This window comes from Pseudomyrmex gracilis, unplaced genomic scaffold (genome assembly GCF_002006095.1).
Source record: "Pseudomyrmex gracilis isolate BER0280 unplaced genomic scaffold, ASM200609v1 scaffold_248, whole genome shotgun sequence".
In the NCBI taxonomy this organism is placed as follows: domain Eukaryota; kingdom Metazoa; phylum Arthropoda; class Insecta; order Hymenoptera; family Formicidae; genus Pseudomyrmex; species Pseudomyrmex gracilis.
In genome coordinates, this window is record NW_018020832.1 from 78332 (window position 1) to 97820 (window position 19489).

A 19489-nucleotide genomic window follows, 5' to 3' on the forward strand; every position below is an offset into this window, starting at 1 on the left:
CGAGGGTGAGTTATCTCACGTTATCTGGCATTATTTGAACACCGACGCACGCATGCGGAACAATTGATAACGAATTGCGATCGGATGTGAAGGCTCTGCTCGCGAAGAAACGCCGCATTCTCATAAGACACGGTAAGACATGTATTAATTCTCTTGCACGACCGTAGACGGATTTGTCCGGTCGAGAAATTGGGAGGTTAGGAGGAGTGCGAATCGCGTGAGAGGTCGCGGTTAATCCGCGCGACAGGTCCGTCCGATGGTAAGGAGGTGCCCTATGCCATTGTGATATCACGGTCAAGGTGGATTGTGTGTGTGTATACACTGAGCGAACGAATAACGCACAAATTTCGAACGTTTTTAATTGTTATAATATTCGAGATGGTGCGCACGCGTACATATGTACGTCAAAAGTGAATACAAATGAATTTGTACGTCAATTTGCGTTTTGATTCGATTCGCTAGCGTGAGATAGTACATAAAAAAAAAAAAAAAAAAAAAAAAAAAAAAAATACACGCGCAAAAAATAAACAGCGAACGTTCGTTAGCCATTCGTTAGTCGTTCGCTCTGTGTGTGTCTAATCTTTAGATATTTGTTCTTTTTATTTAAATGAACAAGTATGATAGTTCGGTTTATAAACTGTTTTTTAAATGTCTTGATCTTGGAGATGATGCTATATACTTGGGTTTTGCGTTTTAAAGTCTTCTGAGGATTTGTCGAAAATCGATGTGAGGCTGAAATCGCGCGAAGAGACAAAACGACAGAAATAAAAACGGATGTAATACCGGTACGTAGATATAATTTTCTGTATTATATCGCGTGCAGTTGCGCAATATAAGATTGATTACAATTGTTTTTATTCAAATTCTGTGTTTGAAGTGTATAAAATTTCCAATATATCCTGTAACGTACACAAATATAGTTTTTAGTTAAAATCTTTTACGAGATTTAATATCCTTTTAGGTACATAGAAGTTCCATAAAAAAAATATATTAAATGGTAAGAAAGAAATAAAATTTAGTTCAAATTTTGATTATGCAAATAAATAATATTCTTTTTTTTCCTAGACATTTTTTTACTAGAACTAAAAACTTTTATCGAACCCAATCTAACGCATTCGAACGCGTTTGCCCGAGTCCAGTTGTATGCTTATGATATAACAGTGATCAAGAATCAAGATTATCATTAATTTTTTTTTTTTTTATCGATAAATGCGTCTCTACGCGCGTTAGTTCAGCGTGTATAGTTTGTGTTACGCGCACTACGGAATTAATTGCTGTTACACCTGTGTCAACGTTTTGCAAACAAAGAAACAAAACACGCAGGTTAAAATAAATACAGCGCAAAACAATCGGAGTTGTTTGAAAAAACCCGAGTTGTACAACACGCGTATATATACCACCACACGGACGGAATGAAGAGCGCGCGCCTCGATAGATTTTAACCCTGAGTTCACTCGGATATGATTTAATTTAACCGCGACTCTCTCGACAATCGGGCCCGCTCATTCTGTCATCATCCGCCGCGACGTGCGCGAGTTTGTCGTCACGACGTCGTCGTCTGCGATCACTCGCATCATTGGCATTCGTCGACTTCCCAAGCTTACAACACCTTGCTTCGTTTCGGTATGTAAAACACGCATGCTTCGATCAGCATTTCATTTATTTGGTTTGATTTATCAGCAAATTATTTGCTCGCTCTTTTCGACAAAGGTGAATAAGGTAGTCCCTCCCAAAAAAAACGTCAAAAGAGAAGAGTGTGGTTTTTTCTTTTAATATATTTACTTCTGTGTTTGTCCGCTGAAAAATATACGAGTGAAAGATCATATTTTTTAGAAAAATTGTAAATAAAATTTGAATTACGAAACCACTGCGAAGTGTCCGTTTGGGATTTTCCGCTATCGTGGGATAGAGAATTGAACGATTTTAGCGCAATCAGTATATATATATATATATATATAAACTGGTATATATTTAGTAAATGTTGGTAGATATTTTGTAAATGTTTTCACGACAACAGTATTGTCGTGACATAAGCGGAAATACAGAAACGTAAGGAACAACACGAAAGAACTTCTCCATTTGTACAAATATACGCGTTTTTCAATATCTCTTAGATTCTTTTAATGTTCCTAGACTGTTTTATGTTCGGAAAAATTTTTTGTAAATATAACTTGCTCCCCAGGAGTTGTTTCTTGCGTATCGACTCGCTATACGCAATGTTAGGAACAAATTATGGCTCATTGAATGATCCACTTGTCGTTCTTGTCATTATACACTACCGCTCGTCGAGAGAGCAGCGAAGACCGGAGACCTCGGTGCTCTTCTCTAATGAAATAGCCATCCTGTAGAGTACAATAATAAAGTGCGCGAGCAATGAATGAACAAGTTCAACGTGGGCGTGCATGTTATCCAATGTCACATTTTTCTACTTTTTACACAGTAAATACTTAACAAATATTTACTTTGCGCACATATGTGACTGTACAATAACTGACGACCTATCGTTGTATATAATTTATTGTTTAAAATATATACATATTTTGCGAACGTTCTTCTTTGCGTCAATTCTTTTCTTTGATTCTTCACTAGAATCCAATTTGTTAGAATATCGCCTACGTTTCTTATTAATCTTTTAACTTCTCAGTCGTGACTTTTAATTTCGATTACATGTACATTGTTCGAACAATTGCTAGTATTTATATATAAGATGTATACAAAAGACGTAAAATATTTTTTCAATAAGCAATTACTTATGTGAAAAATTTTATATTCATAAAAATTATTATATACGGTTCTTTTTTTTTAAATCTCTAACCTATCAAGGTAGATATAATAGTGCAGTGTACGTAGATTTATTGAAAATATATAAATATAATAGAAAAGCGATACAAGAACTGCAATTCAAAATTTTCCAATAGTATTGAAAAATTTTTCAAAAATTTTTTCTAATACAAGTGCTATGCAACAATTTAACAAGGCTCCAATTAAATTCACTAAACTTTCATAACTGAAGTCTGTGTGTGTACGCGCGCGCGCGTGTGTGTCAATAATGAAACGCAAATTCAATGTATTTTTAATCAAAGTCAATTTTTAGATTTGTTAGATCTCAACGTAAATGTGTTAACTAGTAACAAAATTATTATTTGATTTATGTTTGAATTATATTTTTTATATACGCGCTCTATCTCTTGCCCTAATAACATTGTCACGTATCAAAATACATTCATTTTTGTGAATGTAGAGGGAAACAGAGACTACATACACAGATACCTACGTCATATCTCTAAAATCGGTTTACGTGCTGTATGATAAGTAAAATGAATACACATTGTGTTCTGCATCTAGTTGTGAAACGTGTTTCAGTTGAAATAATCAGCTTTGCATTATTTATACAGAAACTTCTAGAAGTGGCAAACGTCGCAACCTATTGTACTCTCGTATCGTTTTATCACTTTTGTCGAAGAAAAAGACAATACTTATACGCGAACAGGATGTTATGGAAAGATATTTCAAAACTCTTCAAGCTTGTGTTTGCTGAATAAAAAAAAAAAAAAAAAAAACTGTTTAGTTAACATTTTAGTTCATATTTTATAGCAACTCCCTCTCCTTTCTCTTTCTTCAGTAAATTTGATCTCGTAAATTCGATTTCGAGAGATAAACAAGACGCGGTGATGACGGAAAAGGCAAGTCAATTTTCAGACACGGCGTATATTTGTTGCGACGCTTTGTATTGCTTTCTTTGGCATTGATCAACCGGCTGCTATAAGTCGCTAGAGGCTGGAAGAGATGAGAGAAAAGCCTCTTTCTCTTCCTCGTGGAACCAAACATATAGAAGGTTACTATATATATATATACACACACACACATATATGTGCTACCACGATCAGAGATAGGAAAAAAACATAGCGGCAATAGAACGAAAAAAATATTCCAACGTGTTGTAACTTATTGATCTAACAGGCGCGTTTGTCATCGCGTAAAATTCCATTCCGAAGAATCCCCGGAGAAGTCGTCGGCGCGCTTGAAGTTCCCTCGCCCTCCTCCCTCCGTTCAAAACGTAGTCACACAAAGGAAAGCGACACTCTCGTTAGCAAAAAAAGAAAAAAAGAAGCATCACCTAGTGCCTACTTCCGCAGTCTGAATGTAAATGACTTTTATATAGCCATCGCGCGCGCGACGTTTTCTTGCTGAGAGAAAGCTCGGAGGGAGAGAAAATAGCAACCGAAAACTAAAGAATCACGATGCCAAAGGCAAGCAAGAGCGATGCCGAGAAATATTGCGCGGGCGGGAGAGGTAGGTTGGCGGTTTTGAAGGGGGTAAAATGTACATCGATGGTATAATGGTGGTCGCGGCCGAATGCGAACTCTCTTCGTGACAAGGGGGTAATTCTCCGGTGCAGCCGAGCGTGCAACGTGTACTATTCTAGTGGAAAACCCCGTTCCGACTTGGACGGCGAAGTTGTCTACCAGCCAAAGGCGTCGACGCGTTTCTTTGTAATGCGTTCCGCCGACAGAAAAAGTTAGAAACGTGATTCGTCATTGCGATGAATAGAAGGATCTACTCTCGCAATTTAAGCCGGCGCGGACTCGCTCGGAAGGCTGACTCATTTGCGCTAATCTGGTCTATAACTCGTTGGGGAACTAGGAGATATTTTTCAGATAATATTCTCTCGCTTATCATTTGCAGTATATCTCAACGAACGGAGATAATTATCATTTTCAAACGTGGTGAATCTGCATTTATATTAATTTGTTGTTTTTTGACATTTTATATTTTTTAACACGCACTTCAATTTTATCGATTTTCTCAGTAAGTAAAAAAAAAAAAAAAATTCATCACTCATTTAAATCTTTTAACAAATGAAAGAATTGCTTTTTAAATGGCAGATAAAGACATATTGTGTGTGTAAATGAACAATTGTTTCAATAATTACGATACAATGCACGAATACATGCGGATAAATCTGATAAGATCTGTCTGAAAGACTTCATCATTTACCGCTGTATTGTTGCAGATCACAATGGCAAAAGCAACAGCGTTATGTCTGCTCGTGATATACTTGGCCACAGCGTTCGCCGTGAACGAACCCGAAGAGCTGCAAGAACAAGAGTGTCCTGAAGATTGCCATTGTTACTACTTTCGCATCAACTGGGTGACGGACTGCTCGGACAGCAACTTGACGACCATTCCTTACGACGAGCTCAGTCTCAATGTTTACATTTTAGATGTAAATGATAATAATATCGCACATGTCGGTCCGTTTCCAAGCGCGATTCACATGAGACGTCTCCAAATGGCACACAACCTATTAACCGAGCTGAAGTATGAATCTTTCGCCGGATTAACGTACCTCTTGGATGCTGATTTTTCGTACAACGCCATTACACGAGTGGATCCTGAAGCATTTCGGTAAGTCAATACTTAGCTCGATTATTTATTTTTTTTAAACAGACGATAGTGATTTTGCCAATGATTCTTTCAATTCGACAGGGACAGTCCGGGTTTAATTACGCTGGAGCTCCAACACAATCCTCTGGACGAGGTTGAGGGACCGTTTTTGCATTGTCGCACACTGTTGTATCTTGATCTGAATTCATGCGGTATCCGTCATCTCAACTCGCATTTCTTCGATAACACGCTAAACTTGAACACGCTTGATCTGTCGCATAATCCGTTGCAACGAATAGAACCGGGTCCCTTCTTTCATATGACTAGTTTGGAACACCTCAAACTTAACGGATGCAATTTAACTTACATATCCTCTGAAGCTTTCTCCCACTTGGAGAATTTGCGGGAATTAGAGCTGGCATACAACGAGCTGAAGATATTAAATTGGAGAAACGTTCTTAGGCCGTTGGTGCGCTTAGAACATCTAAATATTCGTCATACCGGTATCACGAGTTTACCGGGTGACGCTTTCGCAGAGAACTTGTATCTTCGAGAATTGAGTCTCGCGGACAATGAACTGGGACATCTGGATATCGAAGAAACGCTCGGTCACAACTTGCACAGCCTTCAGTCTCTGGACTTGTCAAATTGCAATTTACAGGATCGCTTGTCCGAGGAAGCTTTCAGAAATGCAAGTGTACTGCGTGTACTGAATCTAAGCGGGAATCCGATGTTCGCCAGCGATCTGACCGCTGTTCTCCGCCATTTGCCAAAACTTCACAAGCTGTCTCTCAGCAATTGTAATCTTCGAAGATTGCCGAATGCCTTTCATTTGCTGGAACATCTCGAAGAACTCGATATTTCACACAATCCTCTGAACGACGCGTTTATCAGACTTTTGAATCCTTTAAAATCTCTGGAATATTTGGACATGTCTTATTGCAATCTCGGTCACGTGGGAAGTCAAACTTTCGCACAGATGACTTTTCTAAAGAAATTGATTCTTTCGGGTAACGAAATTTATACTTTGGAAGAAGGACTGTTCGCGAATCTGACGAGTTTGCAGAGCCTCGAACTCAACAACTGTGACCTCACAACACCCATCGATCCAAAGGTATTCGGCGATCGTCAATCGACAAACATAATGGAACTCAAACTTAGTGGCAATCCGCTGGTGATACCCGACGAAGGCTCGTTGCTGCCGGCACAACTGTCCAATCTGGAAGTCCTAGATCTCAGCAACTGCAACATCTTACATTTGAACGAGAACATATTTTCCACGACGGGCAATCTTACTCAATTGAATCTTTCGGGAAATTCGATTTCCGGCATGGAAAATCTGAATTTTCTGAAAAAACTGCACGGATTGGAACACTTGGATCTGAGTTATAATCAATTGCGCACAATTCATCCGAGAATATTCAAGATGAATCCGCATTTACAATCGATCAATTTGTTAGGTAATCCGTTTATGTGCAATTGCTCGATTGTGGAGACTTGGAATTGGGCAGTGCAGGAGAAAGGCGATCTTCACGTGCTCGTTGGCAGTCAATCGGCCAATTTCGAAACTGGTTCCGAAAAACGAAGGAAGACTCTCTCATGCGCGTACGACGAGGAAACTTATCGGACCATGATAGAGAGTTTGAAAAACGATGGAAACGAGGCAAATCGCAAATACTATCTCGCTTCTCGCACTTGGGCTAAATATGTTCGAGAATCCAGTTGTAACAGGCGTTTGTGATACGCGGGGAGCAACCGTAAACACCCGATGCTGAATCTCTATCATAAAATACGTAAACAAGAACTTTAATTGAGTTCTACATTACTGAAATAATATGCGTCGTCATATCGTGCAAGCCATAAAGTGTAAACATGTATAACATTATAAAATTCATACATATATTTCCGTGGCATTATTTTTGTAGTCTTAGGATTAAGAAGTAAGTTATAATCGAAAAAAAAAAAAAAAAAAAAAAACTATTCTGAAGTATATATGTCCACACATTTTAAGATGTTATTAAACTCGGAAATACTCGGTTTTTTATATGTATATACGTTCTATTTTGTACATAGTATTACATATTATATATAAAATAATAATTTTTTGCCGATCAAATGTTTCTAAAAGTATCTAATGTAATAAAATAACATTCTCTTATAAACTAATGTTATATGAATCTTCTATTATAAAATATATTTTCTATTATAAAATCTTACTATAAATGTAACTTGAAAGGAAATCAGAAATACTTGAGATCAAATCTTCATCTCTCTCATCGCCGTACATATTCCTATGATTGAAATAGAATTTTGTTTAGTATTGAATAAATAAAGTTAGTATCTTTTACTTTTATATATTAATCACGTAATATAGACTCGTGCAAATATTTTACAATTACAATTTGTTATAGACACTTGTTGTTTGGAAGTTTTTATTATTTTGTTCCACATTTTAAATAATTTACAAATTGCGTATTATTTTTCTATAAGATACTGTATCAAACACCATAATTATTAAAGTATCTGCAATTGTTGTGATAAAATGAATGAATGTAATTAATTAACGCAATATTCTAATTTGTATAAAAAGAAAGGGTTATTTTTATAATATAATATGTAATAATATAACTAATATATGATGTAGTACGTAATGTTTACGGCATAAAACGGAGTTTGAATTAAACAATTTAATTAAATGTTAATCCATTTTTGTTACTGAAACGCGATATTTTTCATTGGTTACATGTAATTTTTGCCGTTTTATATTCAGCAAATAACGTAATAACAAAATTTAATATAATACATAAAAAAAATTTTCTAGAAGAATCAAATTTGAACTGTAGTTGGATTTTACGATCACAATTCCGTGTAGTTGCATGCTGGCACACATACACACACATATACACGTATGAGTAAAATTGCGCATCGCATCTAATAGCGCGCAAGTGTGTTTGTGCGTGGCCATGAACACTAAATGATCTCCCCCTATTTAAACTTTACAATAGCTACGGAAAATGTCTCATTATCGTCGAAAGCACATGTGCAGTTTATTTATAGTTTAATTTGATTTCGTCTTTAATTCGCTGTTAGATTACTTCACGCATCCTGTGAGACCAACCCAAGTTATTTTAAGCTTATGCCGGATTGACAATGAGTAGTAGTGTGTACGACAATACGTAATGCATGAAAAAAAATGGCACATAAACAAACCAGTATCAAATATAAGGTTGACCTTGTCGTAAAGAGTATCCAGCATTTATAAAGGACATGTAACGATCACTTCTGATTGAAATTAAGAATTACTTTTTACATCGTTTAAGCAATTTTTTCTTTGTTAAAAATAAATTCTATTTCAAATATTTAAAACTAGTCACGAGGAAAGAAAAGAAAGATGCAAATAAATACGCATTTCTTTTTTTTGATTTTCATAATCAAACTTTTGTGTATTGGATAACAATTGAAATTATTGTCAATCTTGAATGCTAGCACAGCAATTACGTAATAGTTCATTTAATTATAACCATAGAAAATGTGTAAAAGACTGTTCGAATAAAGTTGTCATCTTCTTCTCTTTCGATATGTGGTTACTCTTTCTCACTCCTGTTGCTATGAACCAACTGCACACTCAATAGATCAATTAAGATGACCCCTCTGACATATAAAACCTAAATTGCATCGATGCGTCGATCCGATGCAAAACGTTGTAACTGCGATATCGCGCTAGCTCAGGTGTGCGACGTAAATTTAAATTTTTTTTATTACCTATAAAAAGTTTTTAAATATCACTGTTTATTGCGAAGCAAAGAAACGGTTCGATAAAACATTTTATGTACAATTGTACATAAAATAAAAATGTGTATAACACATGAAGGAAAATGCCGGGAAATAAATATTCGAAAAAAATCTCAAGCAGGAAGAGATCACTTTATGTACATATGAATTGTGTATATGTGGCCGCGTCTATGTGTGCTGATTAAAGCGTTAATGATATCCCTCCCAAGCGCTGTTTTATTCCAATATATGCGCGATATTCGATTTATTTTATATTTCTTTATATAAATCTTACATATTTTCTAAATTATATAAAAAGTTTTGAAATAAAAAATATATATTTTTGTCGCAGAAACGAAATCGACGACACGTATGCATTTATTGCTTCGAGTCGAGTGCGCATGTGCGCTAGAGTTAAATTAATCGAAGTAGTGTATCAGTGCTGGGAGATGTGGAAAGATTTAACGATAATTCTCGAAATATCGCGAAATGCGTTCCTTTTTCCGTAAAGCACAAGAAATAAAAAAAAAAACAAAGAAAAAACACCGCGTGTTTGCGAAGATATGTTATCAAAATTCTACACACAACAAGTTTACTTAGAAATAGCGTTTCTCTACAGATCTAACAGATCTTTGACATTAAATTGCCGCTATATATTTTTATATATGTTCAGCTCTTGATATAAAATTGATGCGATATGTACTGTGATCGTATATTTTGCTAATTATCAGTCGATCGGTTAAATTAATCACTTGTATGCCATGCGCGTGTCAACGAGGTTTCCTTTCTTTCTCGGCTTTAGTTCGCGACTACCGCTTATTAAGCGCACGTTACCAGCGAGCAAGGTCCAACGACGCGTTGAGTCTGATTCGTCATAGGTAGTGTAGACTCGGCCGCGCGCAATCATATCGGTAACATCATTGTCTGGCGTGCAACAAAAAAAATGCTGTATCTCCTCGAGAACGTCCCTAAATTGTATTACGGCGCGCTGCTGGGCATTGGCTTTTGCGCTTATTATCTCTACGAGGTCGTCAAGGTGAGTAAAATTAAAACGCGCGCTGGACTTCGACCGTCTCGTGACCGACAATCGATTACTATCGCGTAGTGAATCTAGTAAGAGAAGCGCTATGTAATTTAGTTGTGTTGATAGAAAATCGAGTAATCGGGAGTGAATTAATGATAATGTAGTACATATGTCACAGATAAGTTGCGTCAACTGAGGAAGTATTTTTAGAAAAAACTAACACACATCACATGTGTTACGCGACAGGATAATAGAGCTTGTAAGTGAACTAGCTACGTACGTAAGTACATAGAATACATATGCCGTCATGTGTTGTATACAAAAAGCGTACGTATAATCATGAAAACAATTTTCAATTCATTGTTAAATTTATTATCAACTTGGAAGAAGTTAAAAAAACACACATCAATAATATATTAAGCACGACGTTTTCCTGGATCAGACTGTTTAGCAATTGAGAGTCTCTACCTGTAAAGAAGTCGGTTTTATTAGCATCGGATGAATCCGTCCGTGCTTATATATGAAAATTGTTACAGTAGATACTTATATTCGCTGAATTAAGAAATATAGAGTTGATTCTCGTTGAAGCTACAACCTGTTGCGTGTCATAACACACCTTTTCACGGCAGTGTAAACGAGATGTGTTCCAATATAGGTTTTACACGTAAAAAGTTTTTTATATGGGTAATTCTCAAAAAACGTAATCTCCGTGGACTGTAATCTCCGTGGTATATTGACATAAAAAACATAGATAAGTTTTTTATATTGCATAGTCACGTATTCATATTACGAATGGTGACTTAAAATGGTATGAAAAAACATAATTCACCCCTATCCGTTAGTTAATAATAATTATTTTTTATCAAAACTGAAAGTTGAAATTTACGCGCTCACAGAGAATCACCCATATGCGGAACTATACGAGTCTGATAAACGTATTATTTTGCTTTAGCTTATTTTAACGGGAATAATTCTTTAGATACAAAAGTGAGAAATGAATATCTCAAATAGTGTCGGAATGTTAAGAAAAAAAATCAATGTTTTAGAATAAATATGTTAATATTAACAAGATTACAAATATATCGCCGTCTCATCAAAGAGGTTACAAAATGCACGTGCGCTTTGCCAATAAGCAGAACAAAAAAGAAAAACGTGATTTAAAGAACAAGTATTTGGAAGCGTTAAACATTATGTATCATCACGCGTAAGTAAAAAATGCTATTTCAGACTCCCTTGCTTGTTTGCGCCGATGGACCGTTCCGCTTCTTTTTGGAAGCAAATATTCCGCTCTTGCGAAATAAATTCTGGCCGACACTGTGGTGCTTCGAATCACGAGCACAGACAATTATGGCCAGCATCTTGAGATCCCGGATATGGCCACTTGTGGAATATCGCAGGTCAGTAGAAAAGTTAAAGAAAATAATATAAACAAAAGGTATAAATATATTTTGATTGTCAAAGCCGTCTACTAATAATTTATCTTAAAACTTATGGCTTTCGATATTATAATACTAAATAATCTTCAGGATATTTTCATTTTGCTCCTATTTTATATCCATTATTAAATACATTAATAATATTATATTTCTCTCTCTCTCTCTCTCTCTCATCTGTTACGTATAAATAGTTTAGATAATAAATAGATTAGATTTTATACGTAGAGTCAATCGGCTATTGTGAACCATTGCGGGATGTATTGCAAAAATTATTCATTTTTTAGATTAGATTTTGTGTGTGATGCAAAAAATATTAATAAAATTGTGTGTGACTGCACGAATAAATGCGAAAATCTGAATTTTTCACGTTTGCGAAATTGAATTAACATTTTTCCGCTATAATTTATACACACATTATATTGTGTACATTATCTTTAAAAATATTTAGCAATATCTTTAAAATATTTCTTTAACATTTACACGATTTATATATTTGGATTGATCTACATTCTAGTTGCAATTTTCGACCAATTTCTGAAAGTAACGTCCATCAGTCATTCCCTTGCCGTGACTGTTCGTTGTAGCAAATGAATCGTCACCCGTCAGTAACGAGAGATCTTATTAACGATTATTGCGTTTAAGCCAAAGTTGTTCTACGCGCGTGTTCTACATCATTGATCCCATATTCCTCATTTCGTGTTAAAAACAATTTAAAAGATCGTCAAAAGGAAATTTTATTATTGAGCAAACGTTGTTTTTGAAATTGCAAATTGAAAGGAGAATATTTCTTGACATAAAAAAAATACTTTACGTGACAATAGAGACAGACGCTACGACAATATGTTTTATCATAACGTTTAACATAATGAAAAAATTATATAAAAGCAAAAATAATTTATTAATTTATTTCTTTACGTATTGAGCGCAAAAAAAAAACGCATATATTATCCTAGACAAACCATTTATTCTATGTTAATGGTTTTGCAGATTGAGACGAATGATTAATATTAATACGTGTAACAGGTAACAAAACTAAGTACTCACTTTATCTATAACTAATTCTAAAACAACAAAATGACAAAAGTTATTTATGAATATAGATTGTGTAATGAAAAGAGACCACTTGATAAAGTTGAAACAATCTTCACCTCCGATGAATATTTAAAATTTGATTAAAATACAAGACTGACGCTTTCCTCTACGACTAATTTATCTCTTTTTAAAGAAGATGAAGAAAGAAAAATCTTAAAGTTACCGGCCAAGATACACACAGATCAATGTACGAAAATATAATCTCACCAAAAGTGTATCAAGAAAGTTCGAAAGAGGACCGAAGGCGCGTTAAAAAAAATCACATAAATCATCATGTTCACGAAATAAATGACGTGGATAACATAATCAAGCTTCGGAAATCAGAATATTTACTCTGTTGTCTAATATTGTTATTATTATTACGTAGGGAAATTCTTACTCTATCCGATGGAGGTGAGGTAGCCTTGGATTGGGCCGAAAAAGATTGCTCTGCCACTTCACCGATTGTTATCATTTTACCTGGTCTTACGGGCGGTAGTCAAGCGGAATATATCAAGTGTTTGGTATCAGCCGCAAGAAAAATTGGAATGCGATGTGTAATTTTCAACAATAGAGGATTAGGTGGCATAAAACTCAAGGTATGCTTTACTTGTGAAATCGGAGAGAGATTGTCATTGAAATGTTCTAATAGAGCAAACGTAGTGAATCAATCAGGACTCTTAAGTGCTCGTTGTAATTTAATTTATGTCGTTTAATAATAACTGTAACCCAACAACTGAGAAGTCTTAAATACATAACTCATAAATAAATTCTCTAATATTATAAGATGATAATTTTATAATAAGAAATTCTTTTTTTTTTTTTTTTTTTTTTTTAGACTCCACGAACGTACTGTGCCTCAAACTGTGATGATCTAACTGAAGTTATAGAACACGTAAGGAAACTTCACTCTCACATTCCACTTGGAGCAACCGGAATTTCGTTGGGAGGGTAATGATGAACTTTCTAATTGTAAATTAAATTCTTGTAAAAATTGTATAATACAAAGCTTTCGCAAAACGTTGTGCACATATTGTTTATAGGCTAATCTTAGGAAACTACTTAGCACAACAAGGACCGACAGCAAAAACCAAGTTAAAAGCGTGCCTTATTATCTCCGTACCGTGGAATGTGTTTGCTGCGACAAAGAGCACCGAAGAAAATTATTTTAATCTAATGTTAAATAAGCATCTAGCTAGTAATCTGCGTCGCAAGATACAGCAACATACTACCGATATTGGCCATTTCAACATAGACATCGATGTACTTCTTAAAGTATGTTTCCTTTAAAAAATACGAGTATGTGCGTGAGAAAATAGATTAAATAATTTCGAATATAATTTGTTGAACGAGCATCTAAAAGTTTAAAAAATCAATTTCATTAACACGTTTGTCATGTCGTGTTGAACAGAGCCAAACAATAAGAGAATTTGACTCGCACTTCACGGCAAAACATTTTGGATACAAAAATGTCGATGAATATTATCGCGATGCGACGCTTCACGACAAGTTGCATCTTATCGAAGTTCCGACGTTGTGTCTCAGTGCTGCAGATGATCCTTTTCAACCGTTGCAAGGTGAATATTATGACATGAGATTGTTTATTACATATATGTATGTAAATAACTGTAATTAACTTGTCTCAATGTTTTCTTATATACACACATAAACATTAATTTTCAGCCATACCTCTAAATGAAATAAGGAAGAGTAAAACAGTTGCCGCAGTGGTGACGTCGCGTGGCGGACATATTGGTTTCTTAGAAGGCTTTTGGCCGATCAAGGAAGAACAATACATAGGAAAGTTTTTCTTGCAATTTTTTGAATCAATATTTACTAAAGGTTTTGATTGACGAAATAATAAATCTAAAGTTGAAATTTGAATAAACGATGTAAGAAAAATATTCTCTATCGACTCTTTACATGATCGATAATATATATATTTATAATATTACTGATCATGTGACCTATGAATGAAAGAAGCACTATATAAGGTATAAATGTTTCCATTTATATTTGACTATAAAGACATTATCAAGTTTACAGTGTTTGCATCATTTCTAACACCTGAAAAAATTTGCACTCAAAACACATTAGAAGAATTCGCATTAACTCATTGCAACATACAGCAATCGCATAATAGATTCAAAAACATATCACATTACAAGTTTTTGATATTTTCAAAGATTTAAAGTGTAAAATGTTATAATTACTTCAAAAGCATTATAATTACACTTTAAATTCCAAACCCAAGGATTGCACAATAAATGCTAAAATGTCAGTATTTTCTTCAATCTGTAAAATAAAATGTTTTATGTTTGATACTTTTCAAAATAGCATATATATATACAGGCTTATTAATTCATATCTCGTCAATTATTGCGAATCTTTCAAAGTGGTATAGGACTTTTCGTCTTAGAATAACTCCTTCTTTTTGCCTACGAGCGGTGAGACGGTCATTATGGGACACCCTGTATATATATGAAATTGTTTTAAGTGAAATACTTTACGAAATACTTACTATTTTCATAGTTGGTTTTCCACCTCCATGGCCCGCCTTAGTATCTATTTTTGCAAGTAAAGGATTTGTCTGTTTCGGTAAGTTTCCAAGCGTATACTGAAGAGTCGCCGTTAATTTAAGAGTATGTAAAGGTACGACGCGATCATCATGATCAGCAGTCAGAAGCAATGTTGCCGGATATTGTATGTCATCAGGCGGTACTCGCACGTTATGCAAAGGAGAGTACTTCAACAAATTCTGGAAATGTTTAGAATCATCTGAACTGCCATAATCCGAAACCCAAGCAGAACCAATGGTGAATTTATGAAAACGGAGCATATCCATGACTCTGTAATAGATTTTTAAAAACTTTTACTTGCAATTTTATCACTTGCCAATAAAGAAATTAATGTATTTTTTTGATGTCACATAGTTAAAAAAAACTTCTATAATATAAACATATGTTAACATATGTTAACTAACCCAACTATAGGTATAGCTGCGCCGAACAAATCTGGTCTTTGATTTATACAAGCAGCAACAGCCAAACCACCGTTACTAGCACCTTCAATTGTTAGTTTTGCCGAAGTAGTGTACTTATTGTCAATAAGATATTTTGCTGCATATTGAAAATCATCGAATACATTTTGCTTGTTGAAAAAACGTCCCGCATTGTGCCATCTTTCACCATATTCGCTGCAAAAAAGATCATTTTTTATACATGTACATATAAAACTTTTTAAACAGTTTCTTCGCTTTCTACTTTTTTGTCACAACATACCCTCCTCCACGAACATTAGGGATAGCAAGCACTCCATTTAAATGCTGTATAAAGACAAGTCTTGTAACGCTAAATGTTGGCTGGATACTAGCGTTGAAACCGCCGTATCCATAAAGTAAGGCTGGCATACTTCCGTCCAATATGGCATCCTAAGAAAAAATTTCTTCTGATTTCTTTTCTTTTACATCAATAAAAAAAAACAGCGATTTAGAAAAACACTTTTAAAAATTTCAAAAGATATTTATAAATCTTCAATAAAGATTTAAACTCAAATAAAATATACCTTCTTTGTTACTATAAACATGGGAATCTTTGTACCATCTTTGCTTGGATAAAATACTTGACTAGTCTTGTATAAACTCGCGTCAAAGTTCTTCACTTTAATTTCTCGCCATATCTGAAACAATAATATTAATTATTGAAGAATTTCTGATTTCTAATTTATATTTACTAAAGACAACGTTATGTCGCTGTGAATACACAACCATATCTGTAATTATTATTAAAAAGATGTATACTAACTCGTGGCTCTTGATCTTTTTGCAAGTCAATCGTGTATATAATGCCAGGCGTTAGGAATGATGAAAACTGATAAAATATTTCAGAGTATTTCTTTTTGCCGGTGAAACCAATAATAGTACCAAGATCAAGAGGGAATGTTCGTAGTACCTTACCAGTGTTCAAACAATGCAGTTGCAAAACATTCTGTAAGAAATATGTTAGATTGTCAATGTTGTTGCAACTATTATTCAACTCGGTTTATATATATTTTTACCTTAACATCTTGTATGTAACAAGCAATAAATTTATTTCCATCCACAGCATCAACCCAATCTAGCACATTGTCAGAATGTTCTGGTAAAAGATCTACCCATTTTTCTTGCCCATAATCTAACAAATCTACAGCTATCAACTTGTAGTTAGGTGCATTTTTATTTGTGCGAAACACAGCTTTATTATCAATGTTAGTTACATACTGAAAACATATAAGATAGCAATGATATAAAGTATATAGAAATTTTAAGAAGAATATTAGAGAGAGATTTCTTACTAACGTCATAATCAGCTTCAAGTTTATCAACAATTTGTGTCAATGGTAAGTTGTTGCTTATAGGAACGCCAGCTTTTAATGGCGCAAAATATATTAAATTGTCTCTGCAATCCTTTCGGGCAGTAACAATAAGCCAATTGCCACAATCAGACACATGTGCTCCTCTGATATATGAAGCAAAAATATATATATTAATTATATGTATCTAAAAATTGAAATTATTGAACTCACATCCTCAATAATGGTTCCTCCGGAAACTCAACTGCGACAACATCATCTGCTTGCGATGTGCCAACAACGTGATAACACAATTTGTGATTTCGATTGCTTGACGTTTCTGAACCATCAGTTTTTCCTTGTTGATCTCGGTACTGTCCATAAAAAATGCCACGATTGTCGTGAGTCCATGTAATTGATGAAAATTTTACTTTCTCCAAAATGTCTAGATATTTTTCCCCTTTAAAAATCAGTAACGTGTGTTTAAAAATATTATTTTATAAACATCATTGTGTGTTTGTACACACATAAAAGATCTGCATAAAAGCTTGAAAATCAATTCTTTTACCAGTTTTTGCATTTAGAAAATGGATTGTACTCCAATCAGAACCACTTTTAGATAATCCGTATGCAAAAATGCTACCATCTTCACTAAAACTACTATTATTAATTGCCACAGTTCCATCCTCAGAAAATGTATTAGGATCAAGAAATACTCGCGGTTCACTTTCAAGAGTATCTTGTACATATAAAACACTGTAAAAACATTTATTTTTTGAAAATATTTCTTGTATATATCCATATTCAAATATTCTTATGCATATTCTCTCTTATCATATTCTTATATATTCACTCTTGTATATTCATATGTATTTATATATTGAACATTGTACCTTTGGTTTTGTAAACCAGTATTCTTATAGAAATAATATTTTTCACCGTGTTTGGCAGGGCATGTGAATTTTGGAAAATCCCATAATTGTTTTAATCTTTCATGAATACTATCATACGCTTTGCAAGCAGCTAAATATGGTCTAGTAATAGCATTTTGAGCATCAATGAAAGCTTTTGTTTCTGGTGAATCTGGATCTTCCAGCCATCTATAAGGATCTGCTATCTAAAAATAAAACACATCTCCATATCTGCTGTATAATACAAGTGTGTATATATTTTTTTTAAATAACACGTATTTGCAATAACATAAATATTTACAATATAATTCTTTTTAAATTGTTTTTTATGTAATTTAATTTTCAATATTTCCTCACGTACTGCAATTATTATCTAAACATATTGTACAATTTGTCTGTAAACTTGTTCGTAAATTCTTCGAAATAAGAGTGTTCTAACCTCAACACCATGATAATTATCCACAACGCTTTCATCCCTGCGGGCCTGGGGATACTGTATCTTCGTCATACTTTTTGACCAACTTGTGTTCTCTCGCACACAGTTCGCAACCTAAATATATATGTAATCTCAAACTTTGTTCGATAAAACACGAGCAAAATCTTCCTCCGTGCAAGCTGAACTAAAGCTAACTATCCGACATCACCCGATCTCGATATCAAATTGTGTCACATCCGTCAAATCAGCAATGAGATAGGTGAGACCATCATGGAGGAAGGAATAAAGCCTCGTCTACATTACAAACATGCGAGATAAAATATCACTGGGTGCAAGTAGTAGTGGTGGTATTGGTTCAGTCTGGTGAGTTTTATTTTGTGTGCACATTTGTGATTTCTGTCTTGCTAGACGTAGACGAAGTTTAAACATCATAATTTAAATAAGAGAAGTGTCCGCACGATGAAAAGATACAAAGTAACGAATTTAAATAGCTAGGTAAATCACAGCTGTCAAATTGCCATGCTCAATGTGATGTTCGAAGAAATGCGAAACATTTTAACTTAACTCTTATTATTATATAACTATTGTTACATTAACTTATATATTATTGTCTATTTGTTATTAGTTGTTATAAAATAGTTTGTGCATTTACATTTTTACATATATATATCACAGTTTGTAGTTTTCCTCCTTTTATCTATATATTTTATTTTTTACTATTTTCTCTATAATTTTTTATGCAATTTTGCAAATTATAGCTCAATTGCGCAATATGTTATCTAATATTTAAAAAATCAATTACTGACAAGTCTATTTTTTTTTACACGAATACTGCACACATGGAACTGTGTCCTTGTCTCAGACGTCTGTTATCTTATATTTGTTAAGTGTTGTAATCAAAATGTTACATATGTGAGATCTATTATGTAAAATTAGATTTCTCTTATCGAAGCGTGTGTAAGCACGACATTTTGGAAGAAAACGAGGGGAAAAATTATGAAGAGTTCTGTTATCAGACCTCAAGTGCTTCTTCTTACTCTTCTTACAATACGTGATAATAATTGACACGTGAATATTGTATTTTGTACGAATGATATCAAAATGGATAGTACGCGTAGTGTCA

The 19489-nt window shown here is 34.2% G+C and overlaps 3 protein-coding genes across 6 annotated transcripts; 2 read left to right on the forward strand and 1 right to left on the reverse strand.

The window, feature by feature from the left end:
- LOC109859211 (leucine-rich repeat-containing G-protein coupled receptor 6-like) lies at nt 1-8965 on the forward strand. Of its 3 annotated transcripts, none has more exons than XM_020437219.1 (3): nt 1-132; nt 5015-5409; nt 5491-8965. In XM_020437219.1, exons 2-3 carry the CDS (start codon nt 5021-5023, stop codon nt 7127-7129), a joined length of 2028 nt encoding a protein of 675 aa, XP_020292808.1. In that variant the 5' UTR covers nt 1-132; nt 5015-5020; the 3' UTR covers nt 7130-8965. The 3 variants fall into 3 exon arrangements, with proteins under 3 accessions (XP_020292808.1, XP_020292809.1, XP_020292807.1); XM_020437220.1 differs by lacking the exon at nt 1-132 and adding an exon at nt 700-785; XM_020437218.1 differs by lacking the exon at nt 1-132 and adding an exon at nt 1467-1623.
- Nucleotides 8966-9950: 985 nt separating this feature from the next.
- On the forward strand, nt 9951-14731 carry LOC109859215 (phospholipase ABHD3). Of its 2 annotated transcripts, none has more exons than XM_020437227.1 (7): nt 9951-10195; nt 11411-11580; nt 13079-13289; nt 13529-13641; nt 13734-13965; nt 14102-14267; nt 14374-14731. In XM_020437227.1, exons 1-7 carry the CDS (start codon nt 10103-10105, stop codon nt 14541-14543), a joined length of 1155 nt encoding a protein of 384 aa, XP_020292816.1. In that variant the 5' UTR covers nt 9951-10102; the 3' UTR covers nt 14544-14731. The 2 variants fall into 2 exon arrangements, with proteins under 2 accessions (XP_020292816.1, XP_020292817.1); XM_020437228.1 differs by lacking the exon at nt 9951-10195 and adding an exon at nt 10239-10442.
- On the reverse strand, nt 14681-18649 carry LOC109859214 (prolyl endopeptidase). The gene is made up of 12 exons (XM_020437225.1): nt 18370-18649; nt 17913-18136; nt 17588-17775; nt 17254-17479; nt 17027-17186; nt 16747-16947; nt 16494-16676; nt 16255-16368; nt 15972-16120; nt 15674-15886; nt 15212-15539; nt 14681-14985 (listed from the first exon to the last, which is right to left on the reverse strand). The coding sequence occupies exons 1-12, from the start codon at nt 18436-18438 to the stop codon at nt 14920-14922; spliced, it is 2121 nt and encodes a 706-aa protein (XP_020292814.1). The 5' UTR covers nt 18439-18649; the 3' UTR covers nt 14681-14919.
- Nucleotides 18650-19489: the final 840 nt, after the last annotated feature.

Excerpts from the sequence above, each read along its gene's own strand:
- LOC109859211 (XM_020437219.1), top strand. The coding sequence starts at position 5,021 with ATGGCAAAAGCAACAGCGTTATGTCTGCTCGTGATATACTTGGCCACA. Across the intron at positions 5,410-5,490 it reads GTGGATCCTGAAGCATTTCG|GGACAGTCCGGGTTTAATTA; the intron begins GTAAGTCAATAC and ends TCAATTCGACAG.
- LOC109859215 (XM_020437227.1), top strand. The coding sequence starts at position 10,103 with ATGCTGTATCTCCTCGAGAACGTCCCTAAATTGTATTACGGCGCGCTG. Across the intron at positions 13,966-14,101 it reads ACATCGATGTACTTCTTAAA|AGCCAAACAATAAGAGAATT; the intron begins GTATGTTTCCTT and ends CGTGTTGAACAG. Across the intron at positions 14,268-14,373 it reads TCCTTTTCAACCGTTGCAAG|CCATACCTCTAAATGAAATA; the intron begins GTGAATATTATG and ends ATTAATTTTCAG.
- LOC109859214 (XM_020437225.1), bottom strand. The coding sequence starts at position 18,438 with ATGACGAAGATACAGTATCCCCAGGCCCGCAGGGATGAAAGCGTTGTG. Across the intron at positions 17,480-17,587 it reads TTTTCTAAATGCAAAAACTG|GGGAAAAATATCTAGACATT; the intron begins GTAAAAGAATTG and ends TGATTTTTAAAG. Across the intron at positions 14,986-15,211 it reads GAAAACCAACTATGAAAATA|ATTGAAGAAAATACTGACAT; the intron begins GTAAGTATTTCG and ends TTTATTTTACAG.